The sequence below is a fragment of the Linepithema humile genome, chromosome 1 (genome assembly GCF_040581485.1).
Source record: "Linepithema humile isolate Giens D197 chromosome 1, Lhum_UNIL_v1.0, whole genome shotgun sequence".
Lineage (NCBI taxonomy): Eukaryota > Metazoa > Arthropoda > Insecta > Hymenoptera > Formicidae > Linepithema > Linepithema humile.
The window spans coordinates 44,343,697-44,367,064 of NC_090128.1; the positions used below are offsets into that span (position 1 = coordinate 44,343,697).

The following is a 23,368-nucleotide window of genomic DNA, read 5'->3' on the forward strand; positions in this document are numbered from 1 at the left end:
ATGACTTTTTCCTTGATTTAATTCGGGATGCGATAAGCATCGTACAATCATTGTTTAACTCGTGATTTGTTAAGTTCAATATTAGCGACTATGTCTGTTTAATGCCGTATTAATTGAGAAAAGATCGTTGTGTGGAACTGACAATTGTTTGCAAATGTACACGCGTTTGTTGTGAATGGTGCTAAACACCAAGTGAATACGTATGATAATTAGTTGACTAAACAGCACACTTCAGTGAATCCATTGCAATGCGATTTATTTTTGACGATAGCGTATGCCATTCATCTTTCTTCCTTCGCACAAGGCTGCAAAAATAACAACGATTTGCCTTTGTGATAATGTTAGATAATACAGTTTAACAAGAAGTTCGATAAACGTGCAATGATTTTGTAAAATATATTTTCGACGGAGTAATAAGCGATTCTATCATCACGATTAAAATGGACACGTAAAATTAATTACTTATCGCGATTTATAAATGAAACGATTAAACTTGAAAAAGAATTGTTGGAATTTTTTTATCATGCTACTTCGATGTCTTTGCAATTTTTATGCCTTTTTTAGGCGTGTGTAGTGTAATGAAACAAATCGACGCATGCAAGGCATAGGCGCGGCGCAACAGTGATCAATGACCGATCAACAACTCGCGCAGCGTATTTGTCGAGAAAGCTGTTTGGTATCTACAGAGATCTCTCGCGAGAGCACTTCCGTCTTGCTTGAATTACGCATTGACTGCAAGAACAGCGATACGCAACATGTAAATTCTTCAACAAAGATCTCACATTATCGAGTAATCTCGAAGGCAAACCTATCGTTAAATCCTGCAGCCGGTTTTCCAGCTGGAAAATTTTCAAGACAATTTCGCGACCCGATTACCGTGATCTTTGTTTTCTTGTTTTTCTTGATTCAACTGAAGATTCTCAACGATGTTATCAACTCTACGCATACTTTCTTACTGAATTATTTAACCATTAAAAAAATACTCATTTATAATTACAAGAAAAATACTTCTTAATGTGTTTACTTAGATTGTGAAGAAATCGAAAAATATATCCGACAAAAATTCAGGATATTTCACGTATCTAAATTATTTGAAATATCTTCTATTCCTATCAAGAATATATAAAATCTTTCAATGCTTTCAATTTTAATCCAAAAGTAATACAAGCAAGATACACAAAATAATTGCAGAATTAATAGACAACGATTAAGAAAAATTTTGAAGTATAGTTTCGTCGCAAAACTCGATCATCATTGACACGGTTTTTATTTTTCTGTTACAGCCTATGGTCCACGGTCCTCAAATAGCCGAATCGAGGACTAGACTTGGTGAGGCCGAGGCCGGGCGAGGGGGATAGCCGATAACAACTGTCCTCCCTGGTCGCGCAACACTCGCTCGCGAGTTTCCACGTGGCGTCTTGCAAGGCCACCAAAACGTCGACCCCATCGGTAATCAAGTTATCGGGGGGTGGAACAGGTGGCGGTGGGGAGCAATTGTCCCCAGGGCCTGGCCCACCTCCCCCGGTGTCCCCGTTGGCCGCCGGTGACGGTCGCGGCAGCGACGAGAGCGCGGCGACCGCGTCTGCAGCGAGTAAAGATGACCAAGTGCAAGCTGCCGTCCCAGCGGCAATCGGACCGACAAAGTCCGTGTCTGCGGAAGTGGAAGAGGGCTACAGCAAGGTTGCCGAGACCACCATGAGCTTTGTGCTGCAGTTGGGCGTAGAACCGGCGTCTGCGCCGGCAGTGGAGAACGCGAAGGATGTCGAAGGCGAAGAACAACCGCCGCCGCCGCCGCCGCCGACGTTGTTGTTTGCTCGAGAAATATGGCGGTCCCAGGAGCCTGTGACAGTCGTTACCGGCGCTGGCAACACCACAGCGGGAAACACCGTGGTGATCGCGAGCAATGACGACGCCACCGTAGCTCGTAACAGCGGCAAGTCGCAGCTGGCGCAGTGTCTGGAGGCGATGAACAATCAGCAGCAAACGACCACATCTGCTTTCTCGACGGTCAAATCCGTGGTGACGTATCCGGTTGCTAAAGGCGTCAGGGAGCAGCAGAGGATGATCGCCGGCTCGCAGACCAACACCACGCAGGTGCTAACGACACGCGTCATTTCGCAGAAGGCACCGTCGTCATCGTCGTCCACCGGTCAGACTCAGCCTCTTCCGGTGTCCGCCTTTAACATCACCAACGTGTCGGCCAATTCAACGTCCTTGCCGACGTCTTCTGGCGGCGGTAGCGTTTTCTATCCTTTGCAGACTGCCACGAGCACGGTACAGAGCAGTCAACCCGTCAAGAATCAGACTGCGATCGGCGAGCACCAAGGTAAGCAACAGCAACAGCAACAACTATCGGCGACCAGCAATGTGCAGGCCACGTTACATCACAAGTACCAGCCGGTCTCTCTTCAACAACACATTGTGAACGCGGCGGTGAAGACTATTAACACAGTGGCGGCGGCGGCATCGAATATCCAGCGAATTCACGTGAAGACGGCGTCGCCGAGCGTCGTTGCGGCGACCGGCCAATCGACTGCGCAGACCATGAATCTGCAGAAGGTAAAGACTGTGACGAGCGTCAACACCAATCAGCCTGTTGCCGGGGTTGTGCAACGCAACAATTCTTTATCCAGAATACAGGGCGTGCCAAAATCACAAATGTTAACCAGTCAGATCGGTCAATTGGCGGCCAACAATCAGGCGGCTGCGTCTAGCGCGAACTCGCAGAAGGTCCAGCAAGGCAGTACAGCGATGCTGCAGAAGACGACAACGACGCAGCCCGCCAATGCGGCTAATACGCAGAAAGCAGGATACCAGTCGGTTGTCTGCAACAACCAGAAGATTTCATCGCAGCTGTCGAGCGGCGGCTATTATGCGAATCATAAGACGCAGCAATACGCGGCCGGCAATCAGCAAACGCAGCAGCCTCTCGGTTTGCAGAAAGTGCAGGGATCTCAAAAGAGTCTAGCGGCGGCCAAACAGCAGCAGCAGCAGCAGTCGACACCGCAACAGGTAAACAACGTCTCGAAATGCAGCGGTCCCGTAACCGGCACGCAGAAATCTCAAACACTCGGGCAGCATCTAGCGACGAGTCAGAAGCTAGCACAGCGATCTCAGTCGGCGGCGACGGGGCTACAAAAGTCGCAAACGTTGGCGACGGTGCAAGCCGCTGCCAGTCGGACGCAAATCGCGACGAGCAATGTGTGCAAGAGCAATAGCGTACCGAATATCTCCAAGATACCGCAGCACAATTCGAGCACACTTACAGTCAGCAAGCAGCAACAGCAAATCTCGCAGCCGCAGCAGCAACAACCTGTAATGCAGAAGTCGCAACAGCAGCAATCGGCGAGCGCGAATAATCTACAGTCTCAAAGAAGTCACAGTATTACTAGCGTGCATCAAAAGGTGATCACAACCATACCGAACAATCAGAGGACTCAAGACATGATGAATTCGAAGGCTCAGCAGCAGCAGCAGCAGCAACAGCTGGTGATGAGGGTAGGCATGCCGAAGGGCCAGGCGCAAGCATCGCAATCCGGGGCAGGTCTGAAGGGCGTCTCGCAGAAATTGGTGAACTCTGTCAAGAACATGGCGAATTCTCAAAATAACGCCGTTCAGCAACCGGTAGTACAGCGAAACAGCACTTCTGTCCAACCGGTGAAGATCGTACAACAGCAGCAACAGCAACAGAATGTGATTGGTCCGCAGAATGCACCGCAAAAGCAACCTGGATGCATCAAAACTATTCCGCCGCAGAAACCCGTGCAGAGGAATCACGCGCAGAAGCTCGGCGGTGGCATTAAGACTTCGTTGAACACGAATGTGACGACACTGACGAAAGTGCAGGGCCCGGCCGCTACGCCGGTCATGCAGAAGACGACGAGCATCAAGACGCTGCTGCCGCAGCAGATGACCGTCGCGTCGTCCAACGTGATGGCTGCGCACAAAAACTCACCGATTAAAATCCAGCAGCAAGCAATACAACAGAAGCAACTCATTATGGCGCCGCAGTACTCTCAGCAGATGAGACAGCATGTCGGACAGATAAAGACTCTGCTACCGGTGACGTCAACCACGAGCGAATCCCGCAAAGACATCGCTGAGAACAAGTAAATTTAACTTTAAGAATGAATTCTATGACGAATTTATTTAATTAATTCCTGTTTTTATTAGTTTTTTTTTTGTAGAATTAAATAATGGCAATCTGAATTTTGTTCTCTCTCATCTATTATTAAAATACTAATAAAAAAATATTGCTTTCTAGAAATGATATTGAGTTCCGAATGTCCAAAGAAGAGGAGCACAGCGCGCCCAAATCACCAGTGAGGAGAATGCCGCTTCCTTATGAGGTACAAATTTACATGCTGAACTATATTTAGCGTTTAGTCTAAAATGTTTTTTGAATTGTATGCATCTTTATATATACAAATTGTCTCTTTTTTTTTTTTTATTTGACATTGTAATCAATATTTAATATTGCATTGTTTGAGAAAGAATCCTTGTTCAATTGTCTTTGCTTTGTTCAAGTGTCTGCAGTTTGTTCTTCAAGACCACAATTACGGAGCGCCACCACCGCGAACACCGCCGCCGCCGCCTCCGTCGCCACCACCCCATCCGAAACAACAGCCCATCAATGGAGCCGGCAGCTCCACGGCCACTTCACAACATTCTTATATTTTCGGACCAGGTAATACGCTTTTATGTTACACAAGTCAAGTCTTATCTTTTTTTTTTTCTGTCAAAAATTTATATCTTATTGAGTTGCGTAATAAGTGATTTCGGATTTTTTAAATAAATCTATCTTTGTTTCTATTTGGGCAAAGCGCAGTTTAATTGAGAAATTATATATTTGTTTGTCGAAGCTGTAATCAAGTTCCGTCTGTATCACGATTTTTTCACGTAGAAACGTGTTGCTTAACGCATTTATTGGGAAACACGCAATTCTTATATAATTCATAGATATGATAAGTGTTGGAATCTTTTATTATCTTATATATTAATATAGCAACGTCGCTGATAATGGATATTGTTGCGTAATTATAGTTATGAGCAATACTAATGCGGAAGATGACGCCGCTAGCGTGATAAGTAGCGAAGCAGGACGGGAAGCAGAACCGGAAGGCGAAGAAACCGAAACAGCGCCTGAAGGCGAAGGCGACGACGAAGATAGTGTTACTAGATGCATTTGGTAAGCAAGCAACCGTTCTTAACGATAAAATATAATACGATATTTTTTGTCTTTGCTCTGTTATACATAAATAAATAATCATATAATTGAATAATAATATTATTAAATATTATTCTAGTGACTTCGAGCATGACGATGGCTACATGATTTGTTGTGACCGATGTTTGTAAGTGTCACTAATATTTTTAATATTACTGTAAAATATTTAAGAAATCGAGGGAGAAAGTATGATAGAAATACAATTAAGTAGATATAACTCTACAAAATATTCTACTTAAGGAACTTTTTATATTTTTTGTATATTATACATATTTTATAAATATCTAGATAATCATTTGAGAACATTGCAATAATTATATGATTCCGTTACAGAGTATGGCAACACGTTGATTGTATGGGCATAGACCGCTCAAACATTCCTGACGAGTATCTCTGCGAGAGGTGTCGGCCGCGACGTGTAGATAGACAGCGAGCTCGAGCATTGCAGATGCGCAAACGTGAGGAGCTGCTAAACTCGGACACCTCGTCCGACACGTCGTCCACTAGTTCGGTCGACACGGATGTCGGCTCGGTGAACAATACCACAGTTCAGAAGAAACGCTCGCTCCCGCAGCAGCAGTCGCAGGTGCCAAGACGCAGCAAGTCCGATGCGTCTGCTCAACCTGCGCAAGTGCGACGACTGAATAACAACAATAACAACAACAACAACGTGGCGAAACGACAGAGGAGAGATTCGCACGCACGGCAGTCGAGCGCCGTGCGTAAAAAAGAGAACACCACGCCGAAGCGGGGACCTGGAAAACGCAAAGCCAAGAGGAGAATGAGTCTCGAGGACAAGGAGGAGGACACTCAGGACGCGTGGGGCACCAACATGGCGCCTCTAAGACAGTGGATCGAGAGATACGAGGAGGCCGTAACGAATCACTACAGCCCGGAACTGCGAGCAAGGATATCGAGCATCAAAGTCAACGGCACGCACAGCGATCTCAGACAGTGTAACATGAATGTCATCGCCACCGGCAAATGCAGACTCAACGTGCACAGTAATAATCTCAGAGTAAGTAACGTTATCTTGGACTTGAAAGTAAACGAAGAAAAATTGTTATTGCGAAAGTTGCGAGGGATTCTTTTACATCATTATCTTACTTGTATACAAATATCTTCCACTACTTTCAGTATTATTCATCATTTTCGCGATTATCTGTTAGCCGTTAAAGTAAAATATCTGAAATGTAAACGTAGTGTAACTTATTCGCTAAATTGCTTTTTCTGCAAAAATACGTATATTAAGATACACGTATATTGGTGTTTCTGCTACAGTTTCTAGTGGCCACGATGTATCTGCCACCAAATACTCCGGTCGTGGAACTACGCGGTAAATACATGTTGAGTACGCAGCATCGACCGCAGCATCCGCAAGGCGGCAGGCAGCACGCTCAACGGCCGGGGCCGTTTGTATTCTTCTATCGTTTGCCGCGCGACGGCACCGAGGTGTGCGTGGACACGCGGACGTACGGCAACGACGCGAGGTTCGTCCGGCGCAGCTGCAAACCGAATGCCGAAGTGAAGCACTGCATCGAGAAGGGCACGCTGCACCTCTACATCGTGACGACGAGCGCGATCGAGAAAAACGCCGAGATCACGATCAAGCACGAGCAGCACGACTTGCTGCTGTCGCCCAATCCCAATTCCCCCGCGCTGCCCGTTGTGTGCGCGTGCAACAATCCGCGGGAGTGTCAGATCGCCAATGCGGCGGCGAATCAACTGAACAGGAGAGGAAGCAACGGCGCCCTCGCTGAAAATGCCGAGTAAGTTTAACATAGTGATCCAAATAAATTATATAAAACATGTGATATGCGTAATTCTATACGTTTTTGTCGCTTGCGCAGTGGCAGAGAACGAAGACGACGAGGCAGAAGGAATACCATCTGTGAGGAAACTGATCCCGCGCCGCCGGTGGTCTCCACGAGCGTGGCGCAAGTCACCACGGTCTCGACGTCGACCACGTCGTCGTCGTCGTCGTCGTCATCGACGGTGACTGTCGCGACGCCGAGAAGAGCTGTCACGACCGCGGTGACCACTACAACGACCCGTCAAGTTTCCAAGGAGGAACCCGTCGCGGCGACGGTAACGAGCGCGCCGCCGCAAACGTCACCCAGTCTGAGCCATTCGGCGACGGCGCCGGAAACGAAGAAGGACAAGAAGAAAATGACGCGAGAGGAGAGGAAGATGGAGGCGATCATGAAGGCGTTCGAGAGGATGGAGAAGGCGGAGCAGAGGAAGCAGGAGGTGCAGGCGAGAAACGCGCAGCGGAAGGAGTCGAGCGGCACTCACAGCGACAACGAGGACAGCCACTCGACGACAGGACAGTCGAAGAACAGTAAGCATCACTCCGAGAGGCCGCTACGGCGGAAGAGAAGGAAAGGTCGAGCGAGGACGACGAGTACGTCTCAGTCGCAGCAGACCACTCGACGGACGAGAATGAATTCGGCCGAATCCGACGTGTCTTCTGGAGACGAGAGCAACTCCGTGCAATCGCCGCCGTTGCTCGGTCAGAATCGCACCCCGAATCGCGACATTCCCTATTCGTCGCACTTGCACACGCCGGGGAAGAACGCGATGATGGACGGCGCGAGTAACACTGGATCGTCATCCACTCAAGGAATTCCTACGGCGGCCGGCTTGCTCTTAGCCTTGGCGAACTCGAATGCCCCTGGTCCTCCGAGCTCGCCACCGCTACAGCAGCCCACCCCCGTCAAGAGTCCCACGTGCGACAGCGGTGCCAGCAGTAGCTCGCAGAGTTCCACGCCATCCACGCCACTGTCGTCGGCCTGTCTTCTGGTGGCTGCCGCTGTCGGTCCGTTGGCGCCGGGTTTCAAATTTCCGAAGACGAAGAAGGTGCTGATGAACGAGTGGCTGAAGGAATCGCCTGATCCGCCGCAGGCTAACATACCCCAGGTCTCGCCACTGCCGGCCTTACCGTCAGCGCCGACCTTGCACAATTCCATGAACACGCTTTGCGCCAGACCATCGGAGTTTCCGCCGCTGCAGTCGACGGATCCGTCCGCGGAATTTCTGTCGCAGAGCTACGCGGCTAAGAGCTTAGCCACCCTCGTGCAAGCCGCCAATTCGGTTAGCGGCATATGCGATTCACCGTTGCAACGTAAACAGCAACAGGCTACTGTGATTTCTAGCAACAATAACAACAACAACAACAACAACAACGGTGGCGGCGGCCCCGTCGCTGCGTCCACAGGTTCGGCGAAAAAGCGATGGCTGCGCCAGGCAATTTCTGAGGAATGCGACTCGCCTAACAGTCGACCCGAGAGTCCGCCTTCTCTCTGTGAAACGGTAGCTCCACCCAAGAAGCGGAGAATAGCTCGAGAGAGCCTGTCGTCGGACAATTACACACCGCCGACGACACCAACCATGATGCTTCCGACCGAGACAACGCCTAATAGCAGATCGCTATGTCCTACTGAAGTAAGTTTTGCGCTTTTTTTTGGCTTCTTGTTAATATTTTCCTATGAATATGTTCGTAATTTGAATACTTTCTTTTCCAGGATGATTGTACGGAACACGCGCACTCACCTATCGTAGAACGGAATGACGAGAAGTCGGAGTCCGTGAAGAAAGAAGTCAACGTGGATGATAGGCCTATGGATTCCAGCGAGCCAGTTCGAGGGAAACTCAATGATATCTTTCCCCAGGCGGACTTTTACGTAAAGAGCGAAGAAAAACCTGAATGCTCGTTAAAATATATATCGGATATCGTTAAGAAGGAGATATGTCCTATAAAACCGGAATGCTCGTTGAAATATATATCGGATATTGTTAAAAAAGAGTTGTCTCCTGTAACGGAAATGGAAAATGTTTTGATGAAGGAAGAAAAAGTCTCTCCGAAATGGGAGAAAAATGATATAGAATCTAAATGTGATTACGGCTCGTTGGATCCAAAAATATTCGCGAAAATCAGAAAAGTCGTTGAAAGCGGAATCAAACTAGACGATTTGCGGGGAAAAATGGAGCCTTTTCCGCTGAAGGAGGCGCAAGTTTTCACTAGAGGCACAGTCGAGATTGTCGATCAAAACGAACCCGACACTGAAATGGAGGGATTCAGTTCTCCCATCGCCGTCATGGAATCGGACGCAATTCTGAAGCAACGAGTGGCCGAGATGCAGCTGGAATTCAGTGGCGGCGTCGCTGAGATCGTGAATATCGTTAGTAACGATAACGAGAAATCTGACGATGAGAAGAAAGCAGAAGAAATCGTTGACAAGTGTCAAGAGATCGTTGAAAGATTGGATGACAACACGTCGATCGATGAGTTCGACGTCGAGGCGCAGATGAAGAAGATCACGGGCGACGACGGCAACGACTATCAGGAAAAGATCGATGTGAGTTCGGAGAAGGACAAAAGTATTGACGGAATAGAAGGACTGATGGAGAGTTCGAAGGAGGATTCGGATTCCGAGGACAAAGATATGGACGATGACAAGTACTGCGAATTTTCCTTCAAGTTGCTCGACCATGAAGAAACGTCTTTTCAAGAATTAGATAGCAAATCTGAGACTAAATCGGAACCGATCGCTGTTACGCAAGACGACGCGAAGGAAATGGATAAAGACACGAGTGAGGAGGAGGTTCCGAAGGAGGTTTCCAAGGAAGAACAGTCGTCAGCTTTCACCGCGTCGACGGAGGAAGTCATTTTCGAATCGGCTTCCTGCAACGCAGACACAAAATCCGTCGCAAACCTTCCCAAAATTTTTCACTCCATTCCGCCGTTGAGCGAGCGGATTCGCAAGAAAACGGATCCGGCGGTCACGTCGAAAGCGCCTAAGATGGACTTCGAGGTAGCCATCATAGAATCCGCAATAAGCATGGACACCGTGGATGATTCCAAGAACGGCGAGGAGAAGTCGATGTTGTCGACAGCGTTGCGCGAGCTTCTGGAAGCAAAATTGGACGATGTGCCGGCGGCGGCGGCGGCGGAAGTGACGAAAAATAACATCGATAACGAAGTTGATGCACCATCGCAAGTTGCTCAGGCAAAAGAGTCCTCCGAACCCAGTTCGGACGCAGCAGAAGAACCGGCTCCGATTCAGGAAGCTCCAAAGTCGGAGGAGACGTCGCCCGTCAAGGAGGAAGACAAACCCAAGGAGATAAAACGGTTGAAAGATCCACGGACCGTCGTACCGAACAGCATGCCGGCACCGTCGGCTTTTAAAGCGGACGCCGCTGCTCCCGTTAAACGCAAGGTAAACAAGATTAGAATCGTGTCGGTTTTCTTAGGACGTGCCCCATCTATCTTTTTATTATTATATTATTGTCGTCGCGTCGCATCTGCATCATAATGTAAAATTAATTCTTTCGTTTTATCGCGCTTTCGTATATTTTTGTAAAATAGCCGTTACGCTAAACTCAATATAACTGTTTTATAAAAATGTTATTCTAGTTGTCCATATCGGAGTATCGTAAGCGCAAGCAGCAATCGTCTGGAGGGACGGGAACCGAGCCGGAATCGCCGAACGACTCCTCCACGCCGGATAAAAGCGGAGCGCGTGGTAGATCGGACAGCGCCAGCAGCGGCACTTCTTCGCTCAGCTCTGACGAAGAAGGTTCAAAAACGGCGCTTTCTCTCGATTTACCAAGCCTCACGCTTGCTTTTGCTAACGCTTCCACCGACAACGATGAAAAAAAAGGTAATGAATATCGCCACTTAAATACTCATCGTAAACTCCATCAATCAATAGTAACTTCAAAATATGTACAATACTTTTTCTGTTGCGAATTGATTATAAATTAAATTAATTATATATTTCGCTCAAATTCCTCTCAAATAGATCTGCAATATAAAATCACACATGACATTTTGCAATAATCTTTCACCATTATTCAAGTCTTGAGAATTTAATTGATACGCGTTGTATTGGGAAGGAAAATAACACAAGTGATGACTTTTAGGCGGAGAAGAAGGCGCAATCGGTTGGTCTGCGGCGCCAACATTGGTAGAGCGTCAGCGAGAGAATCTCACCGAGCGATTAAAGCGCGAATTTGGACTGCTGCTGAGTGATGACGAAGAGGAACGAGCTCGTAAGCATGGTACGTTGTGCTTGTGTACGAATCGAAACTTGTTATTCTTAACATATTGAAAAAAAAATCAGCATTTGCAAGCGCAAGAGAATAAGCGTGGAGCGAAAACTAGCTTCACTAAAGACAAAGACATTTGCACTAACAGTCAGCTAAAACGAAGTCAGCTCTTCTGCATGTTGGTATTTTTTTCGATTACAGGTCTGACAGCCGAAGCGATACTGAAGGCGCACAAATCTCCGCCCCACAACCTGGTCGCCAGCACCCCGCCGGGTTATCCCGGGTTACCGCAACTACCCCCTCAGCCGTACATACCGCCACCGGGCTCCGCATCCATTCACTATCCTCAGTTCCAGAGCAAGCCCAGCACGGTGCAGTATCCGAACTTCGCGATACCGCCGCCGCAGACCACCGCCGCGGCGCAGCAGCCGATGTACAGCAGCGCGCCGGCGACCGCGCCGCCGCAAGCGGCCGCGGTCACCAAGCCGACGCAACAGCAGCAGTTCTTGGTGCCTCAGGCGTCCCAAGCGCCACCGGGTGCCAATCCGTATCCGCCGCCGTCGGGCAACCAGGCGTATCCGCCTGCAACGTCGGGGCAACCGCAGAAGCCGTTTCTCAATAATCCAGCGTCGAGGTCGTAACCGGCATAAAGGGTAGGATTGTTCAAAGTTCTTTAGTTCTAAATTCATGTCGTTTCACATTGTTTCGATCCCGCGCGGGCTGTCGGACCGTTATCTTGCCCTTTTCTCCTTGTCGTACAAGACGATACTTTCGACTATTCTATCAAAACAAAACAGCAAAGAAAAAAAAAAAAGAAATCAGAACTCGAGCTAAATATTCTTAATGGAAGTTTGTACATTTTCTTATTGTAAGAAAAGCAAGTGCATCGTCTCGCGCGTAACAGTCGGCGCGAGATGAGAAGGCAAACGAGAAGAGCCGCATACAGAATTCCAGCAGTTTCTTAAGCAAGCGAAAAGAGAACCGTGCTGCGTTCGCTATCGATCGCTTGTAGAAAATTGTCACGCATGTATTTAAAATTTAGAGATAGTATATATTGGTTTCGTGACTTTTCTCTCCACATAATCGATGGAATTCATGTGGCCTAAGATGATAGCTGAGTATTTTGAGGATATAGCGACGCGCATTTTTAGATAGGGTATATTGAGAGAGAGAGAGAGGGGGGGGGGAGTGAGAGAGAGAGAAAGAAAAAAGAGAAAGAGAGCTCCATTGCGGTACTCTTTCGCGTGAAAAACGGCCAAAAGTGTATTTCGAACGGCGTACACTTTTTATACCGGTGAAATGGTGCCCTAAAATGTTTATGTATGACACTAATCCAATTTTGATAAGGTTGACAAAGTTGGAGGCGCGCTCGATTGAGGCTGATAATCGAATCAGCCGATTTCGGTTCGCGATATCCCTCTCGCAAACAGTTATCATTATATACAATTGTGCACCTAAGCATCGTTTATCCTGTGTCTGTACATATATATTATTTCCATAAAATACGCATAATATTAACAATATAAAAGCTATATTTAATGAAGCTATAATATTTAGTCTTAGCTTGTAGGTCCAACAATCATAACAAATCTAATATGATACGTAGATAAGTGAAATAGTACTGTGTTGTGCTGTTTTCTGACGCATAAAAGGGCAAGAGTGAGCCTAGAATTCTCTATATTTTATATTTCATTGTAAAATGAACAGATTATTTATAATAAAGGGGAAATGTTGAAATTTAAATACTTGAGTTTTATTTCGAAAGTTTATAAGTAATATATATTATTACATTTAATAGATTTTGTACGTGTTATCGATACATACAGTAAATGGTTTTCCTTATTTTTTTTAACTGCAATTTTATTTAAAAAAAAAAAAAAAAACGTTATTTATCCTTGAGTTTATCTCAGAGGCGATATTAATGTCGCGATGCGGTGAGAGAGGGCAGGGCACAAAATCTATTCCGATAAACTGTACGATGTAATTGTACATTTTATTCGATACTTTAGACGCGAAGAGTAAATGGAATATATATTTTTAGTTAAAAAGCGAGAGAATATGTTTTATTTATATTTTTATTTTTTTTAGATCAATCTCCACTAGACAAAACTCGATTCGTTCATAACATTCATTCAAGTACAAAACTGAGCGGTATATGAAACGTATTAAGGCGTATAGAAGTAAATTATAATAAATTAATACAGCGAGAGAATTGTAGACTATTTTGTAAGGAGGATTGCTTAAATCTTTTCATTCAGTCTGCGGAGCACCGATTGTTAGCCCTGTTTCTCCACTTTCTTGCTTCGACGAATGGACGTTACGTTAAAAACTGCTGACTACGCGTTGCGACATTGTTTGCTTATGCCACAACTTGTTATATGATATAATTTCATGATTCAATCATGACGAGTACTCTAAGTCGAACGTCAACCCAGTGTACACATGTAATTGAAATTATGTATATTGCATTTTATATGTAGTTGAAATTATAATATATAAAGCATATAAAAACGTTTGAGATAAGTTTGACAATGCGATCATTAAATAAATGTACATATGTTTCTTGTTACAATGCGTAAAGTGCAGCTCGAATTTCATTATAAATCAATTTTCTTTTGTCTGTAATATAACGAATCGTTTGTGTATTATCGGATACAGATTTATAGAATCCGACGTAACGAGCGATGGTGAATATTAAGAAGTGCAACGAAGCTACTTTAGCTACTTCGTTAACGCTGTACATTTAAGATTTCACAGCACTAAGGATTATTAATTGTTCACTTTTTGCAGTAACTAGAATTATCTGGACACGTCGCTCGAACTAATTATAGTACAATTAGGTGGTAACGTTTATTAGACTCGTAAAAATTTATAACGCCGAAGGTACCTTGCGGCAATTAGATCCGCATAGTAAAAGAAAAAGGAAAAAAAAACCACGAGAAAGCACATGTCACAAATTTATTTATTGAGATATTGGCGGAAAAGCAAATAGATATGTTAATTTATTACATGCAAGAGAAAAGCGTAATTCTTTCGTAATGGGTTGAAGCGTTCATAGCTTTTACTTGTAGTTTTTTTTTAATTGCAATTATGAATGCGATCCACTGCAAATGTCACTGTAAATGCTGTAGTACGTTCAAATCGCAGTCTTGCTCTTATCTGATGTAATCCCGTTTTGGAAACCGGAAAACTAATTTTTCTCTGAGCAGAACTTTTTTTCAAATGTCATTTTAACATTTTATATATAAAAATTCTAATCCGGAAATTGAAAAAAAAAAAATCAAAATAGCTACATAGTTTCTAAAAGTTAATTACAGATTGTCGCTTTATCGCAATTGTGTAGAGAGTGAAAGAAATTCTCAATGATCGATAATAATCTTGATGATTCAAATTGACTTTTATGAGTTTTTGTAGAAACTGAGAGAGATATAAAGGGTGTTATAGTGATATTCCATTGCGTAACCGAGACTCGTGTAACAAAGAATAAGACAGCGAAAACATCTGGAGCATTTAGAAGTGTCAAGTGGATCGCATTCCCGTGTATCTAATCCGATTAAGATTATACCTGAACGAAGATACAAAATATGCAACGCGAAGTTTCTAACGTACATAGAACATTTTAATCTTGTATCATCGATTCTCAAGCGAATATCAAAGTTCAGAGATCTGTGATTAGGAAATAAGGCGCAAAAATTTGAGTTGTAATATTTATGTATTCTCTACGCGAAAGTATTTTAAAGGAAAATTCTTAGCATATATATATATATATGCGTATGGATCTCCCGTCAAAAAAAGAAATGAAAGAAAGGGAGGGGGGGGGAGTGTTTTACATTGCGTTCGGTTGCAATTTCAAAGTGGAAACAGACATATTTTTGGCATTTGGTATTTACTTTGTACTTTAGCCGATATATATATTTTGTAATAAAAAAAAGAAACGTGTATACTAGTGTAAGTTACAAATTGTCGCGGATGGTGCAACATCATATGCAGAGAGGGAATGTACAGCTTGTGTTCGTCACCTAAGTACACAATGAAAAACCTGTAAATATTTTTGTAACATAAATCTAAACATGTATATATACATATGTACATGTGTACGCATGTATATACACATGTTTATCTGTATGTGTGTATACATACATATATGTATATCAATCTCTCTATCTTTCAAACTCTACTATCAAATTATTGAGAAGCAAGCTATGACAGGATTACTTTGCAGCTAAATCCACTGTTTATTGTCCGTTGTACAACTCTCTGATAGATCACATATATATATCTCTGATATAGCTTTGATATATATATATATATATATATATATATATATATATATATATATATATATATACATATATATCTGATATACATACATATATCTGTATAATGACATTCTAATAATGAACAGAAGCAACATGCGACTTTGTTATTGAAGTAATCTATTAAAGTATGAAACAATTCGTTAGAGTAATAGTTTCAGTGTTGTAAATAAAAACAGAGCATAGCAGTTATGAATATTATATATTAATATTATATATATGTGCATGTGTATATAGATACACATATATGTATTATGGTACACATACACATATATACATATATATTCAACTTTATAATAGGCTGAGAATACACATAATTTTTTATTTGCGATTCACTGTTACATATATATATGTGCCTAGTTCTATAGCCATGTTATATTATTACCTATTACATTGTATGATAATTTATAATCCAATACTATCGATTATAATAAATGTGTAATAAGTTCTTCGATATCAAACTCTACACGATATATTATTATGGCGTAACGTGTAAAGAGCTCATATTTAGGCATACATGAAATTTAATAAATCGGAATACATTTTATGAATTAACATGTTGCTAATGTCCTTGCTACACTTCTATTAATTTTACTTACGTCAAATATCCGTTATTAATTAAGGAAAAATTATACTCTTTCTCTGAGAAAAGTTATCGCGTAAAACCGTGCAATCTAAAGTCGAAATGATATAATGACTGATATGCTATTAATAACGTATATGAATTTACTACATTGTTATCGTCGATAAACGTTTATGTGTTTACTTTGATTTGTTAACAAGCAGGCACTTGGCTGAGTGCAATAAGCGGATTTCACTTTAGTGTTTTATCACCTTGATATTTTTTTTCTGCAAGATTATTTGTTTGGAATGACAGGCAACTTGCGTTCGGGTGACTTGTTATCAGAAATAGCTACTTGTAATATTGAATAATTTATAGCAACATATAAGTGCCAGTAAATATTGCATTTTTTTTCTTCGTTAAATAATTCTTCAGAGAAATGTTTAGTCATGGTCGTAATTTTAAAACCTGAAACAGAACAAAGTTGACAATATCTCCTTACATTTTTAACATGCAAAATGCAAAAAGAATAGAATTTTTTTCGACATCCAAAGTCAAACAAATTATACTACATATTTTTTATTTGAAATTTTTTAGACGCCTGCCAATTGTTTGTTCGTGTCAGTTAATCTAACAAAACCAATCGTTGGTGATTTTCCACTCTGCCTCACGCGTGACGTCTCGCGTTGCCACGCGTCGCAATTTCAAACGCCAGTGCGATGCGGCGCGCCGTGATTTCGCGTGCGTGGAGGCTTGTTACCAACGGATTCGACGCCAATCATTGGCTCGAGCGAGAGAGCGGTCGTGACGTCAGCAGCGGCGGAGAAGCGGCGATTGGTGTGCGAGTGAGTGGCGGCGGTGTGGCCGCGCGGTACTCCGGTGCAGCGACCGCATTCGGCGGATTTCGACGCGGTTGTCTGCTGGGTCTGCTGTGACAGTCGGTTCCGGCGGTAGCGTCCGAACGCGCGCGCCTATCGGCAGACAGACAGACGAACAGGCTTGGAGAACAAGTAGGCTAAAGAGATCAGCAGGCAGACCGCAAGCAAAAGCGACGCGATGTCCCCCGCCGAGCTGGACGAAACAGCTGTGAAGAACTTCCGCGAGTACCTGCGGATACCGTCGGTGCAGCCCAACATCAATTACGGTGAGCGATGACGAAATATTCGATTGCGCGAAATTCCGAAAAACGAGTTAAATGCGGGGAAAGAGAGAGAGAGAGAAAGAGAGAGAAAGACAGCCAGCACGCGCGCGATAACGAAATAGCTGAGCAACGTTTGTGTTTTAAAGCGTTCGAAAGCGGATAACTACAAGCGCGTCTCGTGTCTAATCGAAATGATAAGAAGAAAACGAGTAGAAAAAGAAGAAAGCCTTGATACTGCGTCCTGAAAAAAAAAGATACATATCCGTAAAGGAAACAGATGAAGCGGAACCCACGCCGTGACCAGCCGCGAACGGGGTCGTGAGGACACGCTCAACGACGCGTTTCCTTGTTAAGTAAATTATGCAATTCATCTGAACGTCCGCCGGCGAACCGTGAGATATTCGTCGGGAATAAAATCAGTGACGTCGGTGTGGCGCGTGGACGCGGAGATTGGACGCGAGGTGACGAAAGGGAGATAGCGTCGGTGACGCTATCCCAGCCATCGCGCCATGCCCCACCCTGCACGCGGGATGTTATTTCTATTTTTATTCCCATCTGTCCGGTCGCAGCACCTCGTCGATTTCGCCGAAACGTTCCGCGATGTCCCCGATGTCGGCCTCGGCCGCCTTTTTCCCGACCGAATCGCGAAAACGGCGAGTCTCGGCGTGACCCAGATCGAGGACGCCCGGCACTTTCCGTTTCGCCGCAGTTTTCGAACTGATTTTCTCAGTTTAATCCTCAGCGACGCTTGTAAATCGCAATTCGACGATATTTGTTGCGGGAGAAAAGGATATAGAAATTCAAGTTATGTAACTAATCGACAGGATTTTGTTTCGTGCGTCTGTGCGGTGTTGGAATTTATGGACGCATTGTACGCTTGATAAATTTATTCCAAGTTGTTTCTTGATAACAGAGATGCGACGAAAAATAAATTGGTACGTATTGATGAAGCAGATAAGAGGCGGAAATTATCAATTTTCTCAGTCGAGTATCTTGTCTGTTATTCTGATTATCAGATGATTGCTAGCCTACGATCTTTCCAAGGAATTTCTGTTATAAATTGTTATTAACACTAATTGAAGTAGAGAAATTGGATCATTCCTTCGAGAGATTGTGATACAAAAATGAAATGTTTACAGATTCAATACAACATGTTTGATAATACAATAAGTGGAATACATTCCTAAAATTTATTCTTCCACTTTGAGAATATTCTGTATGTATTTATTAATTAATTATTACAACAAATTTTCTCACTATTTAAATTATTTATGCTTGAGGTCAAAAAATATCTACATATAGAATATATATTTCGTACATAATATTCATAACATTGATTGTGTCTTTTGTTTCAGATGAATGTGTGGCCTTCTTAACTAGGCAGGCGGAATCCTTAGACTTGCCGATCAAAGTTTATCATGTGGATCCCAGAAAACCAATTGTGATTCTCACATGGGTAGGAACGCAACCGACGAAAACATCGATTCTGCTGAACAGTCACATGGACGTTGTACCGGTTTTCGAGGTAATTGTAATGTTGTATTAGTTATGCGTACTTATTATGTAAACAGAATGTATTACCATGTCACTTGTTATTCTATTGTTTACAAATTTTCTGATATTTATTAATACGACTGATGATGACTAGGACAAATGGACCTATCCGCCATTCAGCGCTCACATGGACGATAATGGCAATATTTACGCTCGCGGTAGCCAGGACATGAAATGCGTGGGGATACAATATTTGGAAGCGATTCGCAGATTAAAGCTGAACGGAGTGCGCTTCCAGCGCACCATTCATATGTCCTTCGTACCGGACGAGGAGATTGGCGGTGTTCTCGGAATGAAAGACTTCGTGCACACCGCGGACTTCAAAGCCCTGAATGTCGGTTTTGCGTTGGACGAAGGCGTGGCCTGTCCAGAAGACCACTTTTACATGTTCAACGGAGAGAGGTCGATCTGGCATGTGGAAATAAATTGCGCCGGCAATCCCGGTCATGGCTCCATTATGCTGGACAATACAGCTGGGGAGAAGTTGAGGGTCATTATTGATCGCTTCACAGACTTGAGGACCGTTGAAAAATCGAAACTTAAAGATCCCAAGATAAAGCTTGGCGACGTGACGTCTGTGAATCTTACGAAAATTTGGGTGGGTATTGCGCAAATATATTTTGTAAAGCAATTTTTATTGTCTAAAAGATGGAAAAATATGGATTTTTTTATATTTAAAAATTAGAAGCAACATTTAAAAAAATTTAATTTTGCATTGAATTTATGTATACAAATCTGATATAATTTTATATTGAAATATAGATCTTACTGAACTAATCAGAAAAATTATATTCTAATAGAATTGGCTCTAATTTTCAAATCATTACATGATAATTGTTTGTGCTTTACATGTCTGATTCATTAGGATTTTCATATTTCACAGTGAGTATTTCAATACTGCAATGTCAAATCGTTTGTGATGTTGATCATAATTTACTTGTGATATTCTCTACTTTACTATTCGTTGCAATTCAAATTTTATCATTCCGCATTTGTATTGTACATTTAACATTTGCCAATTCTAATGTATTAAATATATTGCTTATTTGCAGGGTGGTGTGCAAACGAACGTTATTCCTACTGACCTCACCGCTATGTTCGATCTTCGACTAGCGCCAACTGTTGATCACGAGGAATTTGAAGCTACCATCAAACGCTGGTGCGAGGAAGCCGGTCCAGATGTAACCTATTCATTCGAGGAGAAAAATCCCAAAGTCGAGAATACTAAGCTGGATGAATCTAATCCTTTTTGGATCGCCTTTAAAAAGACTTGCGACGAAATAGGTGTTAAATTGGAAATTGGCATCTTCCCAGGAGGCACAGATAGTCGTTTTGTGCGTGGAGTAAGTATCAAGTTGGTCTTTGTGTAAATTTTTTAATTTTAAATTTATTATGCATAGAAGAAATATATATCGTCGTCATTTTAACACTATAAATGCATCAGAGAAGTTTATTTATGCGATATTTGTGAAATTTGTACATCTTGTACCTTTTTATTTTATACCTTATTTTGCACACGAACTTTGTGTTCATCTAAAGAATTTTAGTTTTACAATTTTTATAAATTTTTTATTTTATATAATTTTATTTCACATTTCTGTAAATTTTCTTTGTAGTTTCTTTGTATTTATATTTGAAAATAATATTATGAATAAATTAAATATTGTATAATATTTTGTTGGCTATAATATATAGATTATAGATATACATACGCTATGATTTGTGATTCATGATATAACTTTGGATATTTTTATTTTACAGGTAGGCATTCCTGCTCTCTGCTTTTCACCAATGAATAGAACAAAGATACTTCTTCACGATCATGATGAATATCTTAACAAAGATATATTCTTGAAGGGAATAGAGATATATATCAAGATAATACCGGCTGTTGCAAACGTTTAAATGCGTTTAAATGAAAATATACAATATATCATAATACTGCAAGTGCCATAAAAAGCTATTTGATGCAATGCAATTCACTCGGTAATTCTGCCAGTGATGATGAGATTGTATATCGAATCTCTTGAAGTTGAGATACTACACGCTGTTATACGTGCAATAATATGTTAAGTCATATATATATATACTTCTACATACAGATTATATATTATATACATATCAACGTTATACAATTTCAAGATTTTATTATTGTTGGATATTCGAGAGGCTATTTTCTATATATATTGTAATACGAGAAATGAAGAAAGATATAAATATTTACGAAGAAACGGCAAGTTGCAATTTAACAGAGATTGATAAATGAGACTAAAGAAGTCAAAGTAACGTACAGACTGATAATAAATATTTAAGAGATATAAAATATTGTTAACACATAAAAAAATGGAAATATGAAGGCGAATGTGTGAACAACGATGGCATCAGGACAGTATAAAATTCAACGTGGTGGGATAATCGTCCAATATGAAAATCAAACGCACAAGAAAGATTTATCTGCATAGAAAATATATGAAGACAAGCTTGCTACGAATAAAAACCAGTGGGACCAAAGTAATTATATTATGTAAAACAGATTTTTGCTACAGCAGCCACCAGTGAAAATATGTATACTGATGTTATTACAACGAAATATTTTTATAAAAATTAGAAATATACGTATTTTCAATGGAAAATGAAGTTTAAAGCACCGATGGAAATGAAGCAATTAACGTGTATGTACATCAAGGTAATTACTAAAAAGATTAAAGTATTATGAAATGTTATAATACATCTTTTAATCAAGTATTGCAGAGAAATGTATTCAAAGGTAAACCAGTATCATGAATAAAAGCATGGAAAAATATATATATATACACACAAGAAATATTTTGCATCTAAAAAACCGTCTATTGATTTTGGAGGTAATAAACATTGAATGAACAACTATCGAAGTAAGCTTTGAGAGGAGAGATAGAAAAAGAGAAAAAAAAAACTATTTTCCGTTAATTCTCGTCGTGTGGAGCGAAGAAGAGAAACGGAGAGGAATGTAAGGTGACCAAAGTGCGCGGTGTGTATTTATCTATTTAAAGTCAATAATTTCCCGTGTGTACTATACGTGTGTACAGCACCTTCCCGCCATTATCGCATCGCGTAGTGTTTCCATTCTTAATGGTGGAGCTGCTTGACTCCCCTCCGTAGTGGCGCAATGGACTCGTCCATCCGTTTTCAGTCTCGTTCACGGGACGACGATTATTCGTGTTGACGATCAGAGTTCGCGGGCGGCTCGGCGTGGGGCGTAGTGAAAAAATCGCATGAATTTTCTCGACCGGCCGACAAGAGGAGTTATGTGCCGAAATACGTATCGTCGCGTTGAGTGACTTGCCGCGCGCGCTGTATTGTTTGGGTTCGGCCATTTTCGAGTGGGGAAGGTTAGGGAGTGAGCGATAAGCGTTCGCGCCGCACGCCGGGAGTGTATACAAGAGTCGTTGTCGTTCGATATCGCGCTGGCGATCGACAGTGCTTGCACGCCCGTGCGTCCATGCAGCCGCAATCGTGCGACGTGAGGCCGTAAACATCGCCGCGCAAATCCGCCTTTGTCAGCCATGTGCATTGCGGCGCATCGTTCAAAACGTTCTCGCACCCCCGTGGCAGTCGGCCAATGCGGCGCCGAGCGCCGTAGCCACGTGACTACGGTCGGCCAATCGTGGTGATGGGATTTGAAATCGTGCGTGGTCTTTGTTCACGGGCCTGCTCGTTGCCTCAGTTCCGTCAAGGGGCACCCGTGTCGGTGTTTCGTTTATACATGGTCGCTGCCGAAAATCGTGCGACTCGTTCGCTTAAATATATGTGTGAAAGTGGTGGATACGCGCGACAAGAGCAGCTTGATTCGGGGATCGTCGAGCATACGGTGTCGATACACGGTAGGTCCACGCGCCGTTATTTACCTTCGCCTCGGCAATAGTAACCGCGAAAAAGTGTTATTGTCTCGTGTAGCCTCTCGCGGGCTCCGATCGACAGTTCGTTTATTCGTACGTTCGTTCGTTCGCTCGCTCGCCGGCGCGCGCGCTCTCCATCTGTCAAGAACGAGATATATATCGGCGCGAATTAAACACGAGCCAGAGCGATCAACAATGTTCTTTGTTTTTTTTTTGTTTTTTTTTTTCATCTCTCATTTTCGAGCCTCGTCCGCTCGTCCGTGAGAGTGAACGTGCACGATCGAAAAATACCGCCTGTCACGTCTGACGTTCCTCTTCCTCTTGTGTCGCTGGTATTTTTGGTCGATCTTCACGGAATGCATGCCTCGCTTTCGATATCTATGATTATAATCGGTCAGTAGCCGGGGAGTACAAACAATACGAGTCTTCCCTCCACCTCGTGTCACATACTCGTGGCGTGAATGAACGGTTCACAGGCGCGGGAGTACGGTGCCCTAAGTTTCGGCGGGAAGAGTGAGTGCGTGCACGCAGAGCGAGGGAGAGAAAGAATGAGACATAAAGAACGAAGAGAGAAAGCGTTATCTGTTGGGATTGAGAATTCTTAAGGTTTCGAGTACAAAAGCGAACGATAGATTGCCGAAG

At 43.0% G+C, this 23,368-nt stretch overlaps 2 protein-coding genes across 3 annotated transcripts; both read left to right on the forward strand.

The window, feature by feature from the left end:
* The first annotated feature begins 1,367 nt into the window (after positions 1-1,367).
* upSET lies at positions 1,368-16,145 on the forward strand. Of its 2 annotated transcripts, XM_067358066.1 has the most exons (13): positions 1,564-4,109; positions 4,265-4,349; positions 4,528-4,687; positions 5,044-5,188; positions 5,307-5,354; positions 5,561-6,245; positions 6,509-6,996; positions 7,078-8,671; positions 8,752-10,446; positions 10,644-10,890; positions 11,153-11,290; positions 11,480-11,931; positions 13,367-16,145. In XM_067358066.1, exons 1-12 carry the CDS (start codon positions 1,696-1,698, stop codon positions 11,917-11,919), a joined length of 8,139 nt encoding a protein of 2,712 aa, XP_067214167.1. In that variant the 5' UTR covers positions 1,564-1,695; the 3' UTR covers positions 11,920-11,931; positions 13,367-16,145. The 2 variants fall into 2 exon arrangements, with proteins under 2 accessions (XP_067214560.1, XP_067214167.1); XM_067358459.1 differs by having other exon boundaries at positions 1,368-4,109; positions 11,480-16,145.
* Positions 16,146-16,991: 846 nt separating this feature from the next.
* Positions 16,992-21,656, forward strand: LOC105669821 (aminoacylase-1). The gene is made up of 5 exons (XM_012362958.2): positions 16,992-17,300; positions 18,653-18,822; positions 18,946-19,449; positions 19,904-20,194; positions 20,613-21,656. The coding sequence occupies exons 1-5, from the start codon at positions 17,213-17,215 to the stop codon at positions 20,754-20,756; spliced, it is 1,197 nt and encodes a 398-aa protein (XP_012218381.1). The 5' UTR covers positions 16,992-17,212; the 3' UTR covers positions 20,757-21,656.
* The last annotated feature ends 1,712 nt before the right edge of the window (positions 21,657-23,368 follow it).

What these genes read in the sequence shown, in the direction of transcription:
- LOC105669821 (XM_012362958.2), top strand. Translation starts at nt 17,213, where the DNA reads ATGTCCCCCGCCGAGCTGGACGAAACAGCTGTGAAGAACTTCCGCGAG. An exon ending in ACGTTGTACCGGTTTTCGAG is followed by an intron (nt 18,823 to 18,945) that starts GTAATTGTAATG and finishes GATGATGACTAG; the next exon opens with GACAAATGGACCTATCCGCC. An exon ending in TGAATCTTACGAAAATTTGG is followed by an intron (nt 19,450 to 19,903) that starts GTGGGTATTGCG and finishes GCTTATTTGCAG; the next exon opens with GGTGGTGTGCAAACGAACGT.
- upSET (XM_067358459.1), top strand. Translation starts at nt 1,696, where the DNA reads ATGAGCTTTGTGCTGCAGTTGGGCGTAGAACCGGCGTCTGCGCCGGCA. An exon ending in GAATGCCGCTTCCTTATGAG is followed by an intron (nt 4,350 to 4,527) that starts GTACAAATTTAC and finishes GCTTTGTTCAAG; the next exon opens with TGTCTGCAGTTTGTTCTTCA. An exon ending in GCCCTCGCTGAAAATGCCGA is followed by an intron (nt 6,997 to 7,077) that starts GTAAGTTTAACA and finishes TCGCTTGCGCAG; the next exon opens with TGGCAGAGAACGAAGACGAC.